Source organism: Chiloscyllium punctatum, chromosome 4, assembly GCF_047496795.1.
Source record: "Chiloscyllium punctatum isolate Juve2018m chromosome 4, sChiPun1.3, whole genome shotgun sequence".
Classification (NCBI taxonomy): Eukaryota; Metazoa; Chordata; class Chondrichthyes; order Orectolobiformes; family Hemiscylliidae; genus Chiloscyllium; species Chiloscyllium punctatum.
In genome coordinates, this window is record NC_092742.1 from 69,275,053 (window position 1) to 69,301,342 (window position 26,290).

General features: G+C 40.0%; 1 protein-coding gene across 3 annotated transcripts in view; it reads right to left on the reverse strand.

The window, feature by feature from the left end:
• arhgap5 (Rho GTPase activating protein 5) overlaps nucleotides 1–26,290 on the reverse strand; it is an 80,734-nt gene that overhangs the window by 48,075 nt on the left and 6,369 nt on the right. For all 3 annotated transcript variants that reach the window (XM_072568966.1, XM_072568968.1, XM_072568969.1), the window contains exon 3: nucleotides 25,810–25,945. In XM_072568966.1, coding sequence (XP_072425067.1) covers nucleotides 25,810–25,945 — 136 coding nt within the window. The remainder of the gene's footprint in view (nucleotides 1–25,809; nucleotides 25,946–26,290) is intronic.

Consider the following 26,290-nt stretch of genomic DNA (forward strand, 5'->3'; position numbering starts at 1 on the left):
ATAGTCTGCATTGTATCCCTGGTTTTCAGGCTGGTGTCATCTTTGTTGGTGATTAGATTAGATTAGATTACTTACAGTGTGGAAACAGGCCTTTCGGCCCAACAAGTCCACACCGACCCTCCGAAGAGCAACCCACCCAGACCTATTCCCCTAGATTTACCCCTTCACCTAACACTACAGGCAATTTAGCATGGCCAATTCACCTAACCTGCACATCTTTGGACTGTGGGAGGAAACCGGAGCACCCGGAGGAAACCCACGCAGACATGGGGAGAATGTGCAAATTCCACACAGACAGTTGCCTGAGGTGGGATGTACTTGCACTTCCTGCTGTTACAATTTCAAGAACATGGTGCAATTTTAAGCTTGCTGAACAATTAGAAAACCCAGATTTCCTAAAATGTTTGTAAAGCTTAATTTAAAGATTCCATGTCTTGTGTATAATGTATGGACTTTCAGCAGAATGAATTGCTTCAGGTTACCAAGGTCATTGTGCAAAGAAACTGAAGTTGACTGTTAGACTTAAATATTTGACAGATTGATAATGGTTGAAACATAGATGTCACATACCACTAATTCAGAAATTCAACTCAAGTTAAGTATTTTATGAATACTTAATTTTATTGTGGAGCAGTAAAATTGAACCAAACCTTTTTACCTTAAAAGATATTTTCTTTAGACTTGACTGTAAGTTGGCAGTAGGAATATAAAATACAATCACTTCTGTTAGAACTGGAGAAGTGCAACTTTGCTGACAAGTCAAAGGAATTTTATGTAAACTCTCTGTGGCTGTATTACTGAAATACTTAACATCTCCAAAAGATGGGGATTAGCATGTTTAATACACAGGATGAGTTGTGGCTTTGAAAACCTGCCAGAAATGTATAAGGAAAGATGAGACTTATTTGACTGTATAATCACCAAAGTTGTTGTGATCATTTCCTCAGTGATTAGTGATATGGACCAGACATTTATGCGCTCGTGCACACATCCACGTGATTCGATGGTCCAACACATTACTGTTAAAACGCAACAAAGTACAAAGTAGCATAACTTTAACCCTATTAAAATAATTAACAAGATAATGCATGCTTTGACTACTGAGCAACAATTGTTCCAAATATAGGCAGTATCCCACAAACACACCCCTTTGGCAAAAACACAATTTAGCAAAACAATTCTGGTTCTCACATGCTGTCTCTTTCCGGTCTAGAGGAGAGAAACAAACAAACAAACAAACAAATAAACAATCTGTCCCTTTTGATTTTTAAGAGCAAGTCTAAGACTTTCATGGAATCCCTGAAGTGTTGAAGCAGGCCATTCGGCCTAATGAGTCCACACTGACCTTCCGAACAGCAGCCTAACCAGACCCAGACCCCTACCCCTGCATTTTACATGGCCTGCACACCCCTGGATGTAATGGGCAAGTAATCTGCACATCTTTGCACTGTGGGAGGAAACCCCCAGAGCACGTGAAGGAACCCAAGCAGGATGCATGTGCAAACTCCACACAGGCTAGAATCAAATCTGGGTGGCTGGTGGTGTGAGGCAGCAGTGCTAAGCAATGAGCCACTGTGCAGGTGGGAGCTCAAGCTTTTAGCTCAACAGTGAGCAGAAGCCTTTGCAACAGATGAAAGCAATACTAAAAGCCTTGCTGGGCCTTTGTGAGTCCTGACCCTGCCCAGTCTGATTCTCTTCTTATTTTAAAAGAAACACTGAGGGGGATCTCAAAAACCAACTCTTCAAGAACTTCTTGTAATGGGCTCAGTCTTGTCACATAAGTAATAGAGTTGAGTTTTGGGTGACTGTTGATGTTATATACTCCAGAGGAATAAATACCATATTAAAATAGCTAGCACCAGTAAAAACTAAATATATTACACACATCATGAAGTCACAAAAGGATACAACACAGGAAGATTTAATTTAGCTCATTCCTATTTCAGCAGTTTGGTCAGGCTATTCAATTGATTTCATGCTTTTACTATCCTTATTATTTACTGCAGTCCTTTTTATTATATTTGAAGGTTTTGTGTCATTTGCAAACTTTAAATTAATATTCAATAAATTGACCTCATGTTAACACTTGGGTAATATCAATGAATACTTCCCTTCGGTTCAAAAAAATAGAGCTCATTCAGTTTTACAGATGGTGTTCATGCTTTCACTTTCCTTTAGTTTGCACATAAGTCCATTATATGGCAATTTATTAAACACCATTCTAAAGTTTGTTTGCATGACCACAATAATGTTGTTAATCCTCTCTGTTAGAAGAACTCAGTTGAGATATTTAACACAATGTGCATTGATTTCTTCCAAGTTTTCAAGCTTAAACAGGTAACGAAATGGTTCTTTGGATCACTTTCTGGTTCATTTGGGTGGTTAAACCTGTTTTCTGAGCAGCATACCCAAAAACAAAGTTATTCTGTTTTGTGAACGCATTTTTGTATGTCACTTCTATAACTTTGTAAATTTCATAACAATTATGGAGGCATAGAGTCATTTATGACAAAGCAAGAGACCATTCTGTTCAACATGTCTGAGCCATTTCTCCATGTGGCAGTCCAGTTAGTAACCATTCACTCTTGTTCATCCAAAAATAAGCCTGTCTACTACAAGCTTTACTAAGGATCTCCTCAAAGCCTTTTTTTAAAAAAAAGTGACATCCCCATTTCATGGGACTCTCTTGCACATGATTGCCCAAACTGAAGAAGCAGCAAAGGTACAAACCATCATGAGCATTCCTGTACAAACATCCAGTATGTATAATTAATGGCACAATTTATGTTTGCCTATATTTTTCCATCTTTTTATGATATCATACCTTGGGATGTTAAGGAATTTATGTAAGTGCAAATTAGCTTCACTTTATTTCAGTGTCCAATCCTTTTCATCTTTGCAGTTGCAAATATTTGACCAATTTTTTCTTTCAGTTCCCACCTTTTTGTCGTGAATTGGTACCAAGGAGAACTTGTTCAGACTTGAAGGGGAAGGTTAAAGATATATGACATTTACAGAGCAGACCGTAATTGTACCAGTTGTGTATCTAATCATATGTTCTGTAACCAGTTGGTTACAGTACTACAAATGCATCTCCAGCTGTTGTTTTTGTAAGTCCAACCAGATTTCTGCCTCTCCAACCCCTACAGTGTGTTCAGACCCCTACAACTGTCCAAGTAGAAAACAAATTCTGCTTGTAATCCTTTTGCCAATTGCCATTGACCAAAAACTGAACTGGACTGGCCATACAAAGACTGTGGCAGGGTATTCTACTCGATTGATATTCCATCCACTATCTTAAACATTCACTAATTTTCCACTGACAGAGTGGCAGCAGTAACTCGCCAAACTTCCTTTGACAGCACCTGACAAATTGTCGGCTCTACCCTTAGAAGTACAAGGGCAGCAGATGCTTGGGAACACAACCATCTAAAAGCTTTCTTCTAAGCTGTACATCATCCTGACTAGCAAATATATTGCCATTCCTTCATGAGCAGGAACTCCTTTCCAGTTACACAGAACTGTGGGTTTACCTGCAGCAAATGGATTGCAGGGATTCAGAAAAAGTGACTCTCATGCACCTCCTTGAGAACAATTAGGGATGGGCAGTATATAATGATTAACCCAGGAATTCTGCTTTCCCATGAAAAAATAAATTAAAAAGTTGTCCTTTGGGTTCTTTTGTGTCCATCTGAGTGCATTCATGATTTCAACTTCATTTAAACCTCATTGTCTATACATTACTTATATGAAAATCTTAATATTCAGGTCCCTTTTACAAAATTTACATCTTAGAGTAAATGAAAGCAGTTTGAGAGTCATGTCAGGGGAAAATCAAATTCCCAATTTATATATAAAAAGGTAAAATATTTGTCACAGAAAAATGAATGTTGCATGGAATTTAGTTTCTATTTAATTAGGTTCATTTGATACGTTCGTGTATCATGCTTTGTGTAAAATCGCTTGTTGAAAGTCACCAATGTGGTCCAATTACAAAATACACTGAATTTCATGAAACAGGTAAATAGGATTGTGAAACTTGCTGCTAAAGCCTGAAAATTCTGGAACGCCTTATAATAAAAATGTCTACTAATTGCATCTTGAAAATCATAATTTTAAAATTTATTTAAATTTTTAAAAACGATATCCCTAACGTCCTCTATGCAGGCTAATTTTGAGCTAAGGAAGGAGTGTGTTTTCTCTTGTGTGAAGCAAAACCAAATGCTATTCGGATGTAATTATTAATTCTAGATACAATTTCACTCTTTTCCCTTGTATCAAGCAGGAACTTTTGCTTCACTCAATAAAAACCCGAACCAATCAGAAGTATTTTGAAGACAGTAAGCTGTTCTGCAGCTTCCCTATTGCAACATGCAAATGTGTGAATATCGTGATTCTTGCATATTTCCTGCCAGCACATGGCAAGCTCTGTTGCCAATGCTACCAGCTGCAAGTTCAATTATAATCCATCGCCTTCCTTAATGCTCACTTTTTTCCCTTCTGTTCTATGATGGACTCTTATTTATCCACCACTTGTTCTCTGCTATGCCTGTTAACAGTCTTGCTCGTTCCATTGTCATTTCCTGCCCTTAGTCAGCAGTCGAGATATACAGTAGCGCCTCGACTTGCAAACTTAATCCGTTCTGGGATCCGGTTCGTGAACTGAATCAATTTTTCCCATTGCTCGGATAGCGTAAGAATGCTTGGACGGCTGTTCACAGCGCACACGCCAAAGACCAACTGAATGAGATCACGTGGAGCCTGAGAGCTTTTGCGTTCAACAAGCGCATAGCAAAGCAGAACAATGAAACCACGTGGTTGCACACGGGCTTTTTGCGTTTGTACCTTGAATTTCGTACATACGTTGAAGCAAAATCTTACATACAATCCTGTTCGTAAACCGATTTGTTCGTGAACGGGGTCGTTCGTATGTCGAGGCGCTACTGCACTCACTACTAACGTCCTGCACCTAATCTTACAAGTGATATTATGGGAGAAGCAGTAGTTTTTAAATCATTATTCATTTAAAATTCTCTCATTTATTAGCAAGTCCTCTGAAATTTCAAGAAAAGATTTTTACAAGTAAGGTTGTGTTTCAGAATGTTATTTTGCTTTTAAGTCATATTTGCGACAATCAGCTTTAAAAGTAAAAATATTTTGCTTGGAATTTTGCTTCTTCCTCACCCCCATAAAGAAACCTGAATGTTTTAACTCCAGCTTTTCATTTTAATTGTGAGATTGTCAAGCTACTGAACTGGTGAATTGCAAGAGAAATTGCAGTATCTGGATGGAAATGCTATTAGAACTGGAAAGTGTCCTTCATGCAAGTTCTTCCACACCGACCTCCTCAGTTTCACACCCTATACAAACAGCACCATAATAAAAAGTATACACCCACAATTATGTGGCATTTTGCCAGTGCAATCTTACATTGTGAAAATAATTGGTCGAGGTGACAACCAGCTTGCAGCCCCTTGGTGGCAAACAAATGCTGAATGAAATTTGTTGAGGGTAAACTTCCTTGTGGAAGTACCTGTTAAAATTCTTTCAGCGAAAGTGGAGCTAGCTATGCCAGCATTTATTACACATTCCTAATTGCCCTTGAGAAGGTGATGGTGAGTACTCTGAGGAAGTGTTTTCCAGGATTTGACTTAATGAAAGAACAGCGACAAGTGTTATAAGTCAGGGTATTGGGGCTTGGAGAAGAATCTGAAGATAGTAGTATACCCATGTATCTGCTGCTGTTGTCCTTCTCAGTGGTAATATTTGCAGGGTTGGAAGGTGTTATAGGTACTGTGGTCAGTTACTGCAGTGCGTTTTGCCTGCAATACATATTGCTATTGAAACGCCGGTGATATAAGTGCCACATGTTGAAGGTGGTGCATCGGGTGCTAATTGACCAAACTACTTTGTCTTGTTTTGTGTCAAATTCTTTTGAATGTTGCTGGATATGCATTCATCCAGGCAAAAAGGGACTGTTCCATCTCACTCTTAACTTCTGCTTTGCAAATAGTTGGATCAAGTTTGTGGAGTCAAAAGGGGAGTTACACGTTGCAGAAATATAAGCCTCTGACCTGCCTTTGTAACCACAGCATTTACCTAGCTGGTTCAGTTCAGATTCTGGCCAGTGATATCACCCCGAATGGATGAACAATGGTAATGCCATTGAATCTCAGGGGAACATGGTTAGATTCTCTCTTGTTGGAGATGGTCATTGCATGGCCCCAATGTTACTTAACTCCTAATCATCCTATGTCTGAATATTGTCCAAGTCTTGTTGCATGTACATATAAACTGTTTCAGTATCTGACGACTGGCAAATGATGGTAAACATTATGGGTGGAGGGTTTGGTGTGTGATATTGCCACTGAACTCGTAATCTAGAGACCCTGCTAACGTTCGGAGGACCTCGCTTCAAATCCCACCATGGCATATATCAAGACAGAAGAAAAAGTCTAATGATGATAATCAAACCAGTTGTATATGATCAGAAAGCCCATTTGGTTCACTAATGTCTTTCAGCAAAGGAAGTGCACTGTTCTCAGCTAGTCTGGCCTACATATGAATCCAGACCTGCAGCAATGTGATTGATTCTTAACTGCCTTCTGAAATAATCCAACAAACTAATTAATTGTATTAAACGTTAAAAAGTCTAAAAACTGGACAGACCACTGGGCATTAGCCTAGGCACCAGAAACTACAATGGCAAATTAATTCCTGCAAAGTCCTCCTTAATAACATCTGGGGGAAAGTGTCAAAGTTGAGTTTGCAGTCTTGCAGGCTAGTCAAACTACAGTCTGACATTCATTCTCGCCTACCTTACAGACTGTATCCCAGACACACCATCACTATCCCTGTGTCTGTCCTGTGGCAGCACCGTGGTTTGCAGTTGGGAGAGAGTTTTCCCCTCCTGTGAAGTCTGATGACATCAGGTTAAACATGGATAAGGAAGCCTTTTGTTGTTGTTCCCCTCCTCACCCAGCTTGATAAAACAATATCTCTCTGTGCTGAATGCCACTCGGAGGAAGCACTGAGGGTGGCGAGGGTACAAAACGAAGACCGAATGGTAGACTTTAGTGTCCATCACCAAGAGTGACTTGGCCGCCCCACTGTTGACTGAATTGTTCAAGTCCTGTTGGGCATAGTTGCTAAATTAAGACTATGGCATGTGGTCATGGTTACGATTGAGGATTCAAGGTACTGGCGAATGGACCCCTTTATTTTCATGAGCAGTAAGTTTGTGGAGTATTTCTCTAGGGAATTTTAGGCATTCCTAGACATCAACATAGGTTCGGTTGATAGCTCATCTGTTCGCTGGGAAACTGCCAAAGCTTATGCCAGGGGTTCAGTTATTTCATGTTCCACCAGTAGAAACCGGAAGAAGGGTGAGCAGCAACGTCTCCTTGAAGCACAGTTGAAGACAGCCGAGAAGGCCTATTTTGACAGACCCTCATTGGTCAAACTACAGAGGATTACGGCACTGCGGTCTGCACTAAATTCCGTGCTCACGCAGACGGCAAAGAAGGAGCTGGCTTTCGCAAAGAAAAGGTTATAAGAGCATGGTGACAAGCCAGGCAAATACTTAGCATACCTTGCCAGAAAGAAAAGTGCCCCACAAACCATTACAGCGATTAGGGAAGGGTCTGGGAACCGAACATGTGATTCTAAAAAGATTAATGCGGCGTTCCAAAGATTCTACTCTAAATTATATCAGTCTGAGAATTGTGAGGAGGGGCAGGCCAAAATGGAATCCTTTTTAAGAGGTCTGAAGTTCTCGGGTGTGACTCCCAAACAACAGTCCTTTCTCAATGCCCTATTATCAGAGCAAGAAGTGCAGGAAGCTGTGAGGAAGCTTCAGAGTAGAAAGGCGCCTGATCCTAACGGACTTCCCAGTGAATTCCATAAGGAATTTATAAGTATACTGTCAGGCCCGATGCTCAATATGTTCAATGATTCGTACAATCATGATTGTCTCCCACCATCTCAGAGAGGGCAATATTTCACTTATCCTTAAAAAAGGGAAGGATCCAGAAGACTGTGCTTCATACAGGCCCATCTCACTCTTAAATGTGGACTTTAAGATCCTCTCTAAGGCTCTTGCGTTAAGGCTGGAGACTGTGTTACCCTCTATTATTAAAGATGCCAACAGCAGTCAATACAGGGATTGGTGATTTCTTTAGATGCAGAGAAGGCATTTATAGAACATAGAAAAATACAGCACAGTACAGGCCCTTCGGCCCTTGATGTTGCGCCGACCGAAGCCTACCTAACCTACACTAGCCAAATAACCTCCATATGCTTATCCAATGCCCGCTTGAATGACCATAAAGAAGGAGAGTCCACCACTGATACTGGCAGAGCATTCCATGAACTCACAACCCGCTAAGTAAAGAATCTACCCCTAACATCTGTCCTATACCAACCTCCCCTTAATTTAAAGCTGTGTCCCCTGGTAACAGCTGACTCCATACGCGGAAAAAGGTTCTCACTGTCAACTCTATCTAAACCCCTAATCATCTTGTACACCTCTATCAAATCGCCCCTAAACCTTCTTTTCTCCAATGAGAACAGCCCCAAGTGCCTCAGCCTCTCCTCATACGATCTTCCTACCGTGCCAGGCAACATCCTGGTAAACCTCCTCTGCACCCGTTCCAGTGCCTCCACATCCTTCCTATAGTATGGCAACCAAAACTGTACACAATACTCCAGATAAGGCCGCACCAGAGTCTTATACAACTGCAACATGACCTCAGGGCTCCAGAACTCAATTCCTCTACCAATAAAGCCCAGTACACCATATGCCTTCTTCACACCACTATTTACCTGGGTGGCAACTTTCAGAGATCTGTGTACATGGACACCAAGATCCCTCTGCTCATCCACACTACCAAGTAGACTACCATTAGCCCAGTAATCCATCTTCTTGTTACTCCTACCAAAGTGAATGACTTCACACTTAGCTACATTGAACTCCATTTGCCACCTTTCTGCCCAGCTCTGCAACTTATCTATATCCCGCTGTAACCTGCCACATCCTTCTTCGCTGTCCACCACTCCACCGACTTTTGTATCTTCCGCAAACTTGCTCACCCAGCCTTCAAGCCCCTCCTCCAGGTCATTTATAAAAATGACAAACAGCAATGGTCCCAAAACAGATCCTTGTGGAACACCGCTAGTAACTGCGCTCCAAGATGAACCTTTACCATCAACTACTACCCTCTGTCTCCTTCCAGCCAGCCAATTCCTAATCCAAACCTCTAATGCACCCTCAATGCCATACCTCCGTAATTTTCGCTGTCGCCTAACATGGGGTACCTTATCGAATGCCTTGCTAAAATCCATATACACCGCATCTACTGCTTTACCCTCGTCCACTTCCTTAGTCACCTTCTCAAAGAACTCAATAAGGTTTGTGAGGCACGACCTGCCCTTCACAAAACCATGCTGACTATCCTTGATCACATTATTCCTATCCAGATGTTCATAACTCCTATCCCTTACAATTCTCTCTAAGACTTTGCCCACAACAGAAGTGAGACCGAGTTGAGTGGCCATACCTTTTCTATACTCTAGACCGGTTTGGTCTGGGTGAAGTTTTCATAAGATGGGTGAAGGTTATCCACAGTGTACCTCTCACGGCAGTCATTAACAACGGGGTATGATCAATGCAATTTTAATATTTCTAGGGGCAGCCGACAGGGCTGTCCCCTTTCACCATTACTTTTTACGTTGGTGATTGAACCGTTAGCAGAGGCCATTCGTGTGGATCTCAATATATCAGCTCCAGAAGTGGGGTCAAAATTACACAAAATCTCGCTGTATGCAGACAATGTTCTAATTTTCTAGACAAATCCAGCAGTCTCAGTGCCTCGCCTTATACAATGCAGTCACGCCTTTGGCGCTTTTTCAGGGTATAAGATTAATTTTGGTAAATCAGAGGCTATGCTCTTATGAAAGAGTTGGCTCTTGAGTGACCATAGATTCCCAGTTAGGTGGTCATAGGGGGGTTTTGTGTATTTGGGCATATTCATTACTCCAGTTCTGGATTGGCTGTTCAAAGCCAATTTTATTAAGTTATTTGAAAAAATTAAACAAAATCTCCAAAGATGGGAGGCACTTCCAGACTAGTGATTGGGTCAGATAGTGCTTATTAAGATGAATATTCTCCCTCATTTGCTATACCCTATGCAAATGCTCCCCCTGATTTTCAATAAACAAACACTCAGGAGACTGAAAGGTTGGTTCAGCTCCTTTATCTGGCACCTCATTAAATTAGCCAAACTGCAGTTGCCTCACAGATTGGGGGGAATAGATCTTCCGGACATTAAAAATTACCAATTAATCTCGCTTTTGACTTACGTGAGTAATTGGGTTTGTGGGGACCCTCTTTCAATATGGCTAGATATCAAAGCCTCCCAGGCAAGGTGCCCCCTTACCAGTTTGCTGTTTTTAGACAAAGCGAGGACAGTAAGGGAATATTGCCATAACCCAACAGTCATCAATACTGTTAAAGCATAGAGGGCAATTCGGCAGAGGGAAGGTAATATTGGCAAAACATCTTTGTTTACACCTTTAGTGGGTATGCTGGGTTTTCAACCGGGTATGATAGATTCAGGATTTAAACGTTGGGCAGCTAGGGGTGTATCTTGCATGGATGTTTTATTTGAGGGAGATGTAATGATGTCCTTCGATCAGTTAGTACGGAAGTACGAGTTACCTAATAGAGATCTCGTTCGTTTTTTTCAAGTTAGGGATTTTATTCAAAAAAACACACGTTTAACTGATCCCTACAAATCGGACACAGAAAGAGGGGTACTAAGGGCTAAGAGTACACTCTCTGTCAGTACTTTATATCACCAATTGGGTGCCACCTCAGATGAGTCTGATTGACTCTGCAAGATGTGGGAAAGAGAGCTGAGTGTTGAAGTCTCTTCAGAGGCATGGGAGGATATTTGGGAGAATGCAAGGAAGATATCAATTTACAATAGGTCCCATGTTTCACAGTTGAAGATTCTTCACAGGGTCCACTTAGCCCCAGACCATTTGTCAAAATTTAAACCAGGGGTATCTTCAGCACGTCCCAAGTGCAAGGTCTGCACGGGTACACTTACCCATTGTCTTTGGTCTTGTGACAGGCTTCAAACATATTGGAGCGCTGTGGCGGGTGTAATGGAGAGGATTTTAGGTGTAAGGGTGGAGAAGAACCCTATTTCTCTCCTTTTGGGCATACCCATTGTATTTCCTGCAGACACGCATAAGAAAAGCTTTTCAATATTCTTACATTCTGTGCAAGGAAGAATATCTTGCTAGGTTGGATATCCGAAAAACCCCCAGGCTGTCAGGCTGGCGGAAGATTGTTATGGAGCATATTCCCCTAGATTTTCTCACAAATATGGTACACCACAAAACTGAGAATTTTTACAAGACATGGCAAGCCTTTTTGAAATACCTGGACACAGATTTATCTGCCACACTAACAAGGGTTTTTATATAGCCGTAACAATTGTGTTTCATGAGTCCAATATCCAGGGAGGAGGAACTGTGAATGTATGAGTGTTTTGTTTGGCTGGGCTGAGTTATTACTATTTATTTGTTTGTTGTTATTTATTTATTTACTTAAATAGCTAGTTTATGTTTTTGAAAAATTTTATACTTCTCGATATATGTTTATACATTCGTAGAGGAGGGTGGGTTGGGGAATTTGTTTTTATTATTTGGGTTTAGTTTTGTACTATGTTTGTACTGTTTTGAATTGCATTGTTTTGTATTTGTTGTAATATTTAAAAATCTATTTTTTCTTAATAAAAATATATTATTAAAAAAAAGTAATCTGTAGCTTTTTACACAAAAAGTGTAAATATAATGCACATGGGATTAGGTGTAGTGTACTGACATGGTTTTGGATATGATCCCCTCCTTGCTGCCTGGTTCAGAGGCAACCCTCATGAGGGCTCTGCAGGTATCTGCCCCATGGGGATGGCTGCACCAGGTGGGATGCTCTTCAGAGGGTCAGTGCTACTTGATTGGCCAAATGGCCCCTCTCTGCACTGTAGGGGTTCTATGATTCTATTCTATCAATAGAGAACTGGGTTGCAGAGAGGAAACAAGGAGTAGGAATGGAAGTGTCATTGTCTGAGAGGAAGCAGTAACTAGTGAAGTACCCCAGGGATCAATACTTGTACCCCAATTACTTAAAATAAATTAACATTTAGATAAGGGAACTATTTGTCATGTCACCAAATCTGCAGATGACAAAGGGCAAACTGTGAGAATACAGAAATGCTTCAGTGTGATTTCGACAAGTTCAGTGAGTGGCCAAACACATGGCATAAATGTGAGGTTATCCACTTTGGCAACAAAAACAGAAAGGCAGATTATTACCTGAATGGCAATAAATCGGGCAAGGGGACCTGGATGTTGTTGTACGCAAGTCGCTGGAAGTAGGTGTGCAGTTTCAGCAGATGGTGATGGTGGCAATTGTATTTTGGCCTTCATAGGGAGATGATTTCAATACAGGAGCAAGGCTGTCTTGCTGCAGTTCTGCAGGACATTGATGAAATACACCACGAATACCATGTGCAGTTTTGGTTTCCTTATAGTGTCAGATATATACAGCACAGAAACTCATCCGTGTCGACCAGACGTCCTGAATAAATCTGTACACTACCCCCATTTTCCAGCATACGGCCCCCATCCCTCTAAACCGTTCCTGTTAATATACTATTCAGATGCCTTTTAAATGTTTTAATTGTATCAGCCTCCTCCACTTCCTCTGGCAGCTCATTCCATACACGCGCCGTCCTGTGCTTGAAAAAGTTGCCCCTTAAGTCTCTTTTATCTCTTTCCTCTCTCACCTTAAACCTATGCCCTTTCGTTCTGGACTCCCCCACCCCAAGGCAAAGACCTTGTCTATTTACCCTATCCATTCCCCTCATGATTTTATAAACCTCTGTAAGAATCACCCCTCAGCCTATAGCCACAGTCTATTCAGCCTCTCCCTATAATTCAAACCCTCGAACCCTGACAACATCCTTGCAAATGTTTTCTGAACCCTTTCAAGTCTGAGGAAGGTAATTCTGACGATGGAGAGAGTGCAACAAAGGTTTGCCAGACTGATTCCTGGGATTGCAGGTCTGAGATTTGAAGAGATTGGATCATTTAGGGTTACATTTACTGGAGTTTAGAAGAATGAGGAATGATCTCAGTGACCTATAAAATTCTGATAGGACAATAAAATTCTGATACAATAAGCACAGGATGTTCCCCGTGACCAATAAGTTCAGAACCATGGGTCACAATCTAAGGATATGGAATACAGCATTTAAGACTGCGATGAGGAGGAATTTCATCACCCAGTGGTGAGCATCTGGAATTGTGCCACAGAAAGCAATTGAGGCCAAAGCATTTCCATTTTCAAGGAGGCACAGACAATTCTTAGGACTAAAGAAAACAAAGTATATGGGATGAAAGACAGAACTGAATACTGAAAAGGATGATCAGCATTGATCATATTGAATGGCAATGCAGGCTCAAAGGGCTAAATGGCTTACTCCTGATCCTAGTTTGGAGGTCGATGATGAATTGAACAGACTGAACCCAAATTGACAGTTTGTTCCAATGCTTGGAAGTACTAAGGATAACAATTTTAAGTTTTACAAGGCAGGTCTAGGTTAATTCACAGAAAGTGATGTTTGTCTGGAACAGACTACTAAATTAAAGCAATTTAATGAAAGTTTTCATTGCATGGACCAACTTCTTGCTGGAACAGCGTACCAAAGTTAGGTTGCCTGAAGAAGTTAGAGATTCCCAGTTTTGATTTCCTCAAACTGGGCTGTTTTTTCACCTCTCTCAGAAGAACACACTGTTTTAGGTAGGTAAGGAATAAATATAGTGTGATTTACAAGGTGTCATAATGGTGAGACAAGACTGGACAGACAAGAGAAAGTTTTATCCAATCTAACATGTTTGCATTATCCACTTAAGAGAACAGAAGAGTGATTTTATTTTCAGCATCTTATCTTTGGAATGCAAGATTGTAACTGTACAATCACTTGCACTTCTTTTGGTTGTGGTTTGGCTCATTTCACGCCTGAAGCAGCACAATGCCTTCTTTGTTTAATGGAATATCTCAAAGTTTAAATTCTCAAGCTACCAACTTTACTTAACAAGTGGATCCTACCAGTCAAATGAAACAGAAAAAATCATCAATACCAACAGATGAATCTTGTGGGTAGACCATTTAAGCAGCAACATGGTAAAAATATTGCAATGTAATATTCTGAACAGATAATATTTCTACATGAATTTAGAACAGTGAATTTTGTGTGTGTGTTTGGGCAATGTGATGATCACAACACTACAAAAACCTGGGGGAAGTTGTCGTGTTGTGATAACCTCATTGGACTAGTAATCCAGAACCACAAGCTAACATTCAGGGGACACAGGTTCAGACACCCACATGGCAGATAGTAAAATTTGAATTCCACAAAAATGAGCAGGAACAATAGACAAGGCTAAGTTATCACATAACCAGATCTGAACTTTGCAGTCCTGATGTCGCCCAGCTCTGACAACATTCTAGCAATAATACTGAAGCCATATGCTCCAAGTCACGCCCCTATCAAAACTACAATTCTGGCTTCCACCGAACCATGTGGAAAATTGCATTGGTACATCCTGTGCAAAAAAACTCAAACCCAACTCAGACAATTACTACTCTACCAGTTTACTTTTGTTTGATCATCAGTAAAGTGATGGAAAAGGCTGTCAACAGTGCTTCCAAGCAGTACTTAAAAACTTACAAAGGAATAACATGTTCACTGAAACCAAATTTGAATTCCACTAAATGTCTGCTTCGTTACGTTTTTGGTTCAAAATTGGACAAAAATGTTGAAGTCCAGTAGTGAGATGGCAGTAAAGCCCTTGACATCAAGGCAGCATTTGACAGCATATGCCAAAGAGCCCCTTAAGTGGTTTCATCAATGACCTTTGCTCCATTAAGTCAGAAGTTGAGATGTTTATTGATGACTACACCATTTGAAAGATTTGGAAACTGAGGAAATCTCAATGTCTCTTTGAAACAAGACCTTACTATCTAGGATTAGGCTATTAAATAGCAAGAAACATTCACACAAGTGCCTTGGCCATTTCCAACAAGGCAGAATCTAACCATCAACCCTTGAAATTCAATGGTATTATTCATCACTGAATCCACCACCATCAAAATCTTGGGGATTACCACTGACCAGCCATACAAATACTGTTACAAAAGCAGATCACATACTAAGAATTCCGCTACAATTAACTCACCTGCTGTCTCTGCAATGCCTGTCCACCATCTACAAGGCACAAGCCAAGAATGTAACTTCACTTCACTTATAAAGTTGGCCTCAGCTTTAGCAACACTAATGAAGCATGATATCGTCATGAACAAAGCAATTGCTTGATTGTCACCCAGTTCACCAGATTCAAAATTCACTCTCTTCCCCACTGACAGTAGAGCACATCATCCACAATATATACTGTTGCCACTCACTGAAGACCTTCCAACTGTACTTTCCAAATCCACAACCTATACCGATGAGGACAAGATCAATAGATGTACTGGTGTGCCAGCACCTGCAAGTTTCCATTTCAGCCACACACCATCCTAATTGGAAGTACATTGTCATTCCTTCACTGTTGCCAAGTCAAAATCATGGAACTCCCATCCTGACAGCACTGTGGATGCCTCGATATCCTAAGGCTGCAGCAGTTTAAGAAGACAGCTCATCACCAACTTCTCCAAGGCAAATAGGAATGGGCAACTAATGTTAGCCCAGCTAGCGAAGTCTACATCCCACAAATAAAAATGGATCTAGTTTATCGATTATTGCAAATGAACAAAGTTTCATATAAAAGTCAACTCTTTGTGAATTTTGAACCATTTCACAAGATTTCAATAATAATTGTCTTTCGATTAGTTCCCTAATCAGAAGGCATGAACCATAAATGTGACTCTGAAGAGGCTAGTATTGCTGCTATGAATTCATGTAAAACTTCTGCAACCTGCCCTGAAAACTATAATTCTCCAACATATTCAAATTGTATGTGTGTATATTCAAGGTAGAGAAAGAAAAAGCAACTGAGAAAGAAATCTAGTCTATAAAAGTTCAAATAATTTTAGTAGCCAAAAGCTCAACTTCCAAAGGCTGAAACTGAAACAATCAGAGTACACCATGACAATGGCTAAATTTCCCTTAACAACTTCAAGTGTGTCTCCATACTTATAACATCACCAAAAAAGTGGCTTCTGCTTTACAACAACATTAAAAGGGTAAGTCAACAGCTTCAATAGCAGACTGACAACCTTCTTGTGGAATACTCAGCAACTGATAGATTTGCACAAAGTCTGAAACTGAAATCATAGTGTAATGGTGTTTGGCAATTCTGGTTCACACAACCAAAGTTGAATGCCGAGAGGATGGGATTCCTGTTTACTAAAACCATTAACATTTAGCACTTGCATACCTTTTAAGAAATAATCTAAAACTGGCTTAACTCATTAGTGTGCATGTACTATAACAACATTATATTACAAATCAAATACCAAAATTCTGAAATTAAGTTTTGGAAGTGCCAGCAACTCAGCCTGAAATGAACATTGGAACACAAAATCGAATTCACATATTCTCTTCCAGTCCAAAAGATTCTACTCTTGTTAATTTCTGGTTCCTTATTAGAAAAGGAAATGTAAATAATTTAGTAAATGAATCCATATAGCACAAAGCCATTTTGGTTTTGACAAAAATATAATTAAATAACTTGATGGTTCAATTTTAAAACGGGGAAACTACAAAGCATTTTGCATTGATGTTCCAAGGGAAAGCTGAAAAACAAGGAAGACCAAGCTCATCCAATAAAACAATTCTATATTATATTGTGATTACTAACAAAGGACATTTTATTGACTCACTCATGGGAAGTGAGTGTTGTCCATTGCTAGTTGCCCTTATGAAGGCGATGGTGGGCTTCCTTTTGAACTGCTGCAGTCCACGTGCCGAAGGCAGGCCCACAATACCATTAGAAGGGAATTCTCGGATTTTGACCCAGCGACAGTGAAGGAACGACAATATATTTTCAAGTCAGAATGGCCAGTGGCATGGGAGAGAACTTGCAGATGGCACTTTCCCATCTATCTGCTGCCCTTGTATTTCCAAGTAGTTGCAGGTTTGGAAGGGGCTGGCAAAGCATCTTGGGAGAATTTCAGCAATGCATCTTGTAGAGAGTACACACTGCTGCTACTCAGTATCAGTAAAGCAGAGAATGGATGCTTGTCATTGTGCTACCAATCAAGCAGGTTTCATTGTCCTTGTGGAATCCCCACAGCATGAAAACAGTTCACTCGGCCCATTAAGTCCACATTGACCCTCTGAAGAGCATCTCACCCTATCCCTGCAACCTTGCACCTCCTATGGCTAATCTACCTAGCCTATACATCAATGAATATTGTGGGCAGGAGTTGAGGGGTCCTGGAAAGATCCAAACTGGACATCAGTGAGTTGGTGCTGCTTGATAGCATTGTTGATGATTCAATCACTAGTAACCTGTTGGAAGGTAAGTAGATTGATGGGGAGGTACTTGGCCAGGTCAGATTTGTCCTGGTTTTTTTCCTGTATATCAGACATATGTGGGCTACTTGTCAGAGTGCAGCAAGTTCTGGAGCACAAGTTTTCAATACTATTCCCAGAATGTTGTTAAGGACCATAGCTTTTGCAGTATTCAGTGCCTTGAACCCTCCACTTGATGTCACATGGAGTGAAATGAATTAGTTTTAGACTAGCATCTGTTATGCAAGCAACCTCTAGAGAATGCATTCACTCAGCACTTGGGCTGAAGATTGTTGCAAATGCATCAGCCTTACACTGTGCACTGACATACTGGGCTCTCCCTTTATTGTGGATCATTGATATCTTTGGAACCTCCTCGTCTCGTGAGTTGCTTGATTTTCATCAACATTCACATCTGGATATGGCAGAACTGCAGAGGTTATATTTGGTCCATTGGTTGTGGAATTGCTAAGCTCTGTCTATCACTGCTGCATGTGCTATTTGGTTGACAAATAATCCTGTTCTGCAGCTTCAAGCCAAAAGATTATGTTTAGGTGTGCTGGATGCTGTCCTGAAATACCCTCCTACACTGAAGCAGGTTTGATCCCCTAGCTTGATGGTAATGGAGTAGAGGATTTGCTTGGTTATGAAGTTGCAGAACAATTCTGCTGCTGCTGCAGATGGCCACAGTCCCTCATGGATGCCCAGTCTTGAGCTGCCAAATCTGTTTGAAGTCTGTCCCATTCAGTATGGTGACAGTGTCACACAATACAATGTCAATCATTACCAATGTGAAGGCAGGATTTGCAAAGAACAATTTGCAAAGAAGGCTAAAGCCCAAACTAACACCCAATTCTTCTGCATAAAATTATACCAAGCTATCTAACAGCATAACCATCCATGTGCACTAAGCTGGCCAACTCCTTAAAAGGACTTTAAAGAGCTTCAGACATGAGATGATTTATTAAAATTTATGACATGGAGACATTAGGAGTCAATTTAAATCAATGAGGCTAAAGATGTCAAGTGAACACTATTCAACTGGTGCAGACAAGCCTCACCAGTACATTTTCAGATGAGGTAAAATAAGATGGATACAGAAGTTTGGAGGGAGGAGGATTGGTGAATAAACAAGGGCAAGAGGAGGGGGAAGAGGAGGGATGAGACAGGGCAGATTGCGGAGGAAAGAGTGTGGGATGAGAGGAGAGGGGCAGAGAGATTTGTTTCTTAGTTGTTCATATTCACGGCATATTTATATATTTGAAATGCATTCAGACAGCAATATTCCAAAGTAAGTGTATCTTTGAATTGATAATTACAGTGCATAGTTAAAAATTACTAGAAATGATGGGAATGAATGCAGTATACCCGAGAAAATTTCCTTCCCCTCTGTAAGAGCAGACACCATCTTATTTTCATAAATACAGTAATTTGTAATGCTACCTTGATCAAAATAAAAACAATATTTATTTTCTTGACATTAAATACCAACTGCAGCTCTGAACAGCTCATCCTTTCAGTCTTTGTTGGACGGGAGACAAGTCTTAACTGAATCATCATCAGTCCAGCAGAGCTGGCAAGAGCACAACATGGATAGAAAAAGGAGCAAGTGTGTGTAAGAGACCAATGGAATAAGTGATAACAGTGGGGATAGAAGAAACTGTTATAGGGGGAGGTCTTGTGAGACCTTTGGGATAAATGCACGCATAGGAAAGGGAGAATAAAATTCTCTACAAGACCAGCGAGAGGGGAGGGGGGAAAGAGCGAGGTGGGGAGGGGGAAGAGCAAGGGGGGCAAGGGGGAAGAGCGAGGGGGGGGAAGGGGTAAGAGCGAAAGGTGGGAGGAAGACAGAAGTAGAGACAGAGGCACATACATCGCGAGTTTCTGAAGAATATTAAAATGTGACATCACAGTAAACTGAGTACATGATTGGTTAGTGAGTACTTTGTTTCTAACACAAGGTGGGTTCAGTGTTTCAAATTTGGAGCTGAGAAATTAAGAATTTAAATCAGATTACAAGTCAGTCAATTTGTTACCTTATTAATAATAGGAAGGTTTATTAGCAGCAGTAAGATTTATTAGGAATAAACCTTATTATCAAATCATAATGATAAGGCTGCTGTAATCCCCAAGTGCACATCCCATGCTGTGTGGGAATTCCAGGTTGTTTCTATTTATTGGATAACCATCTGAGCAGGAAATGCTGTCAGTTGCAACTTGGAATCTAGGCTCAGAAGGTAAGCAACAGCTTGGGCCACTCTCGCCCATCATGAGATTGACAGCCTCATAGATAGCACATTAAATGAGTGATCACCATGCAGTTTAGGAGCACGCAAAGCATAAGTCAGGACTTGTAATGGAATAATCTCCATTTGTCTGGATGAGTGCAGTTCCAGAACAGTCAAAAAGCCTATCCAGGACAAAACAGCTCAATTGGCACCACATCCACAAATATGCATTCCCTTCATCAACATAAAGTCATACAGTAAGGAAAAAAAACTCTTCAGTCCAACTCACCCACGTCGAGGACGTTTCACAAACTAAACTAATCCCTTTGTCTGCGTTTGGGCCATATCCCTCTAAACCCAACCTTTCGTTAAACCTAAAGCCATTTACACAAGGAAAACATTAATTTCTCAAAACTGCAGTATTTAAATTGTCACAGCAAGCATAAGATTGCAGCAAGCTTTTTCTTAAAACACACGTCTGCATATCGAAATCCATCACCTTAAAACTCACCTATTGCAGTGGGAAGATCAAAGCTAATTGTTTGCATGATTGTTGCTAATAGTGTAACTGCATCTCAAGTAGTTCACTGTATGTGAAACACTTTGAGATGTGATAATAATACACAAGTGCAAATCTCGGAGAAATAAACGTGGTCTATGTTGTTATCCGGTTGCAAATTGTTCATTGCATTGCCTTCCACTACTTATTTCCTATATTATCTCATGAACATCTGCAGCCTTAAGCTAAGGAATTCATTACCTTAGTGACTTCCAGTTTTCTAGATTCCCGGTTAACTGAGTATTTCTTTGCTGAAAAATTTTAAACTGCTTGCTCCCATTTACAGCTCCTTTTCATTCCTTTATACCCTTTCACCTCTTCACAGCCACTCTCTCCACTTCTGCAATCCCCTCTCCCCACTCCTCTTTCTCTCCTTTTCAACCTCTCATTCTCTTTTGCTGCCCTCTTCTCCCTTTTGTCACTTGTCCTGCAGGGGTCTCAGCCTACTACCTTCACCCAGAATACCCCAGGTTGTACAGTCGCAGCACTGTCTACCAAATTCAAAGTTGCACTGCAGAAATTTAGCAAGGTTCCTTCACCAAAACCTTTAAAACCCCCAAATACTACCATCTGCAAGGATAAGGGCACCAAATAGATGGAAATGCCATCACCTACAAACTGCTCTCAAAGTCACTTGCCATCCTGACTTGAAAATATATCACTATTCTTTTACTGCCACTTATCAACATCCTAGAATTCTCTCCTCAACAGTGCTGTTGTTGTACCCACACCAAACAGATGTTAGCAGTTCGAAAAAAGCAGTTCATGACCACCATCTCAGGGGCAATTATGGATGGGTCAATAACACTAGCTAACAAAGCCAAATAATAGAGACAGAACGGATAGGTAACATGAGGCAGTCAGGAATAAACAGGTGGACAGTGTCCGAGCCCCCTGAATGCATCCCACTCTCCAACCAGTATTCAGTCTTCAATTAGGGGTTGGTTGTGCAGGGAGACACAAGGTTGAGTGGCGCAACAGTGAAAGATGATATGGAAGTAGACATTTCTGTGACCATAGACATACACCATACGTGACCAGGATGCTGCACTGTCCCCTCCTGCCAGAGTCAACATTGTTATTATGAAGACAGAGGGGAACAACTCGCAATTGATGATAACATTGGTACTTGCAACATGCATAGAAAAGAAGGTGCAATGCTGCAACCAGCGTTTACAAGGTTAAGTAGGAAATTAGCAAACTTGGACCTCAAAAGTATTCATCTCCAGATTATTCCCAGCTACTTGTGCAATGGGGAAAAAACAAAAAGGATAATATGAAGCCTGCAGAAAAGTTGGTGCTTCGGAGATTGTTTTAGACTCCTGGAGTACTGGGACTGGCTCTCATGGTAATGGACTATGTATAGGCCAGGACTGAGTTCCTTGAACTGTAACTAGGATTTTTTTGGTGTGGATTATATTTAAACTAATTCAGCAAAGTGGGAACCACAACGCAATATTGAAGAAACCACTAGGATATTGGGAGAGAAACATAGCATTAGACTGGCATACGAATCGAAATGGCAAATATAATAAAGCTCAAATTAGGATTACTGTGCAAGTATGTGAATGAACATAATGTGGTAAATAACATTGGCCCATGACAGGCACAGATTGCCATATGCTCTACAGAGTTAGGAAGGAATAAGCGGAAGACAGTATTCGTTAAAGAAAATGTTGCAGGGCTGAAGAGAGGGATGGCAGAATCTATTTAGCTAGCACTTTTTGTAAAAGGTGGATTATGGCTTGATTAATGCACAGAAAACAGTAGAATTAAACAGTTTGTTCTTTACGTTAGTAGACTATAATTAGTGGGTGAGCAATCAGTACTTGGGCGCCAATGATGTGAACGTGGGGGCCAAATGTAATACATTCATAAAACCAGATAGGATTATTAGTTGTGAGGAGGAATGAGAGATTTCAAGGGGATTTAGACAGGCTCCATAAGTAGATGGAAGATAACATAGAAAAAGTGTACTTCTCTACTTGGCGGGAACAAAAACGCACAGTAATTCTTCAATGTCAAAGTACTGATGTCCAAAGTGAACTGGGTGATGCCAGTGTGGCAAATGGTTAGGATGGTGAATGCTCTATTGGCATTCACGCAACAGCATTCAAGCACACGAGTAACGTTAACTTATTTATATTCTATCTAACTTTGGTGACACTGTACCTGCAACATTAAGTGTAGCTTTTAATCTCATTACAAAGGTAAGATAAACTTGCGACAAAGGGAGTACAGAGAGGTTCCTCAGACTAATTCTTGGAATGACAGGATTGTCCTCTGACAGAATAGGGAGATTGGGCCTATATTTAAGAATTAAGAATGAGAGCTGATCTTAATTAAACTTACAAAGTTCTTAATGGAACAGCCAGGGTGTACACTGAAAGGATGTTTCCTTTAGTTGGGGAGTCTAGATACAGGGAACATAGCTTCAAAATTTAGGGCTTATAGATACAGCACACAAGTAGACCCTTCAGTCCAACTGGTCTATACTGACCAGGTTTCGCAAACTAAACAAGCCCCATTTGTCTGTGCTTGACTGGAGATGAAAAGAATTTCCTTCATTCAGAGGATGGCAAATCTTTGCAATTCTCCACCCCAGAAGACTGTGGAAGCTTAGTGATTAAGTATACTCAAGACAGCGACCAATGGATTTTGACATACTGATGACATCAATGGATATGGGACTACCACAAGAAAATAGCACTGAAACAGATCATTTGACACGATCTAATTGAATAGCAGCGCAGACACAAGGTGCTGAATGGGAATTCCTCTTTTTTGATTCTCAGGGGTCTTTGTTGGGTCCCTTGCTTTTCCTGATATATATTAACAAGATTGATCTTTGCACACAAGGCCAACAGTCAATATTTGTTGACACTGCTAAACTAGGAAGCATTGTGAATCATGAGAACCATGTTTTTATGCTCCTATGGTCCAAATAAGGATAATGAGTAGTTTGAATGATAGTCTTGTAGTGGTGATGCTTCCATGTATCTGGAGCAAGGAGGTTATGCTTAACTTGAATAAAACATTACTTCAACTGCAGCACTGCATCTAGTGCTGGGCACCACACCTCAGGAAAGATGTGATAACATCAGAAAGAGTGCAAAAAAATACACAAAATCAGTTCCAGGAATAAGGAACTTCAATTATGTGGAAAAGTTGAGACAGTTCTCCTTGGAGAAGAGAAAGGTGACCGAAAATTTGATGAAGATATTCAGAATATTGAGAGTTCTGGGCAAAGTAGATGGGAAAAAGCTATTCCCAGTGGCAGAAAAATCAAGAACAGAGTTTAAGGTCACTGGCCAAAAAAAGCAAAGGAGAAAAAGGATAAAGCTAATGAAGATTTGGAATGATGTGAAAGCAGGTTCAGTTAAGGCACATAAGAGGAAATGGGATTATTTTTTGAAAAGAAAGATGCACAGTTATGGAGAGAAGATGAGGGAATGACATCAAGTGTGTTGGTTATTTGGAGGGCCAGCGCAGACATGATGGGTTAAACAACTTGCTTCTGTGATGTTACAACTCTAGTTTCTAGGAATCCTTGAAAAAGTTCCATAGAAGACAGAATAATTAGAATTACTTATAAATCTGCAATAATTTAGCACAAAGCAATCACAATAGTCATAATCATTTAATAATTAATCAAGCAAATGGAAACCTGCTGTGCCATGCATCAAATTAACTTGATTTTGAAGAGTAAGAAAAGCTTTCACTGGCATAACACTTGAGCTAATTACATCAGCACAATTATTAACTGGAAAATCATAGTATCGCAAAACTGACAACACAACAATAAGCAAAATCATAATGAGCTCCAACACCACAACCTTAACACCACAAGACAGCTTCCTTCCATCCATGATTGTCACCGTACACTAAAATGTCTTGGATAATGCTCATTTTACGAAATTAACCAAGAAAACGCAAGGGATAATTTGTTCCACAGTATCAACATCTTGTACTGCATCACAGCATAATTTAAAATACAAAAAAACAATTTGAGTGCATCAAAAAACAAACAAGTAAAAACTGTTTCCTGATAGCATGAGGATATCTTTTCATTGGAAGTTTTCCATCTATGGACTTTTGACAAGGTGTTTAATGAAGTGCTACAAAATAAATGTCTTAATAAAATTTAAGTTGACATGATTAAAAGAGCAAAGGGAACACAGCTATAAAAGTTGGCAAAGGGACAGAAAGTAGAGAATAATAGCATTGGGTTGTTTTTGAGACTAGAGAGATTTACTACAGTGATACTGAGCTTCAATTATATCGGGAGGTTAGAGAAACTGAGATTATCATCCTCCAAGTAGCTGCAAAGGGGAGATTAAATACACAGATGCAAAATTATGAGGAGTGTAAGGATGAAGAAACTGGTAGATGGGACAGTAACTAGAGGGCACAAATTGAATATAACCTGGCAGAGACCAGGAAGCAAATGAGATTTCTTTTAAATACAACTAGTTATAATGATCTGGAATTGTTTGATTGGGCAGCAGAAGCAGATTAGTGTTAAAAGGTATTTATTATTTAGAAATACAAATTTTAATATGTGTTTTGATTCCAGCTTTGAGATGTTAAGTTCTTTGTCACAAAAAAGTCAAAGTTGTTTGGAACATTGAACTAAATACATAAATCACAAGCTTTCTTGGAAGTTAAGTTAAATGCTTAGAAAACTACCTCTGAAGTTAATTGCTGAACTGTTTACAGTGTTCAGTTTTATGACAAACAAACACAAAACAGCAAGGGCTACTGGCAGCTTGAATTCAGTTCAAGAGAATCTAGTTTCAGTCTAGTAGCTTCGTCCAAGCAGAAAATCAGTTTCACAAAATAAAGGCAGTTTGTTAGTTTATTAGATTGTTAGTTTGAATTTCCAAGTTGAGAGAGCTCATAGTAGTTTCCTGCTATCAAAACCAAAATATGATCCAGGCCCTCAGAACAGCAAAGATGTTTCTGGAGTATCTGTAAAGCGCCCAGAAAAAAAGTTGAATCTTAATTTTTCTTGATTATGTAAAGATCTTTCTGCACTGGCACAAATAGCTTTGTTTGTTCCTTTGGTTCAAATAGGCTCAGTGTTAAAGAACATTGGCAGCCCCATGTGAACATGTTCAGTGACTAACCATCCTGATAACTGAACTGCAAACTAAAACATATGATCTATCAAGCCATGTTTCATTCTAAATACTGACATGCACAGTATTACCATCAGCCAAGGTCATATCAGATCCAATAGTAACTTTCAAGGGGAAACAGGATATATAGTCAAAAGCAAAAAGTTTAAAAGCTTTCTTGCAAAGATTGGGCAATTGTTTAGTCGTATCAATAAGCCAGTAGTCAAAATATCCTCCTCGTATCCAAACAAGGAATCTAAAATATTTCGCAGATGCTGTTAGACTTGAATTCAAACGTATTATATAGGTCCTACCTGTAGATTCAATGTACTCCACACATCTTTCAATAAAATGTGGTACAGGATGATCAGGAGTAACCACATCCTCAAGAGGCACTCCAAAGTAATTGCTGTCCCAATTTCTTCTTGCCGGTAAAGTAGGTTTCTGTCCCTTTGAAGAGTAATAATTATAAAATGACCAAATTGAACATTTTGTGTATCATTATAGAAAGTTAAAATATTAAATCAATTACCTTTCTGCACAAAGTGCTCACATGGATCAGAAAGAGACAATTAGATACTAAACTATGATTTTACAAACCGTTCATAATTGGCATATTCTGCACAAGTTACCTTTCTTGACAATTTACTGCTTCCTATCACCATGCCTCCCCAACCCGATGGCTGAATTTCCACAAATTAAAATGCCATTTCTCTTCCATCACATCTGTAGAACATTGTACTGTGTATATTAGTCATCAGAATGGCATCAACTTTACTTTTGTAATACAAAGTA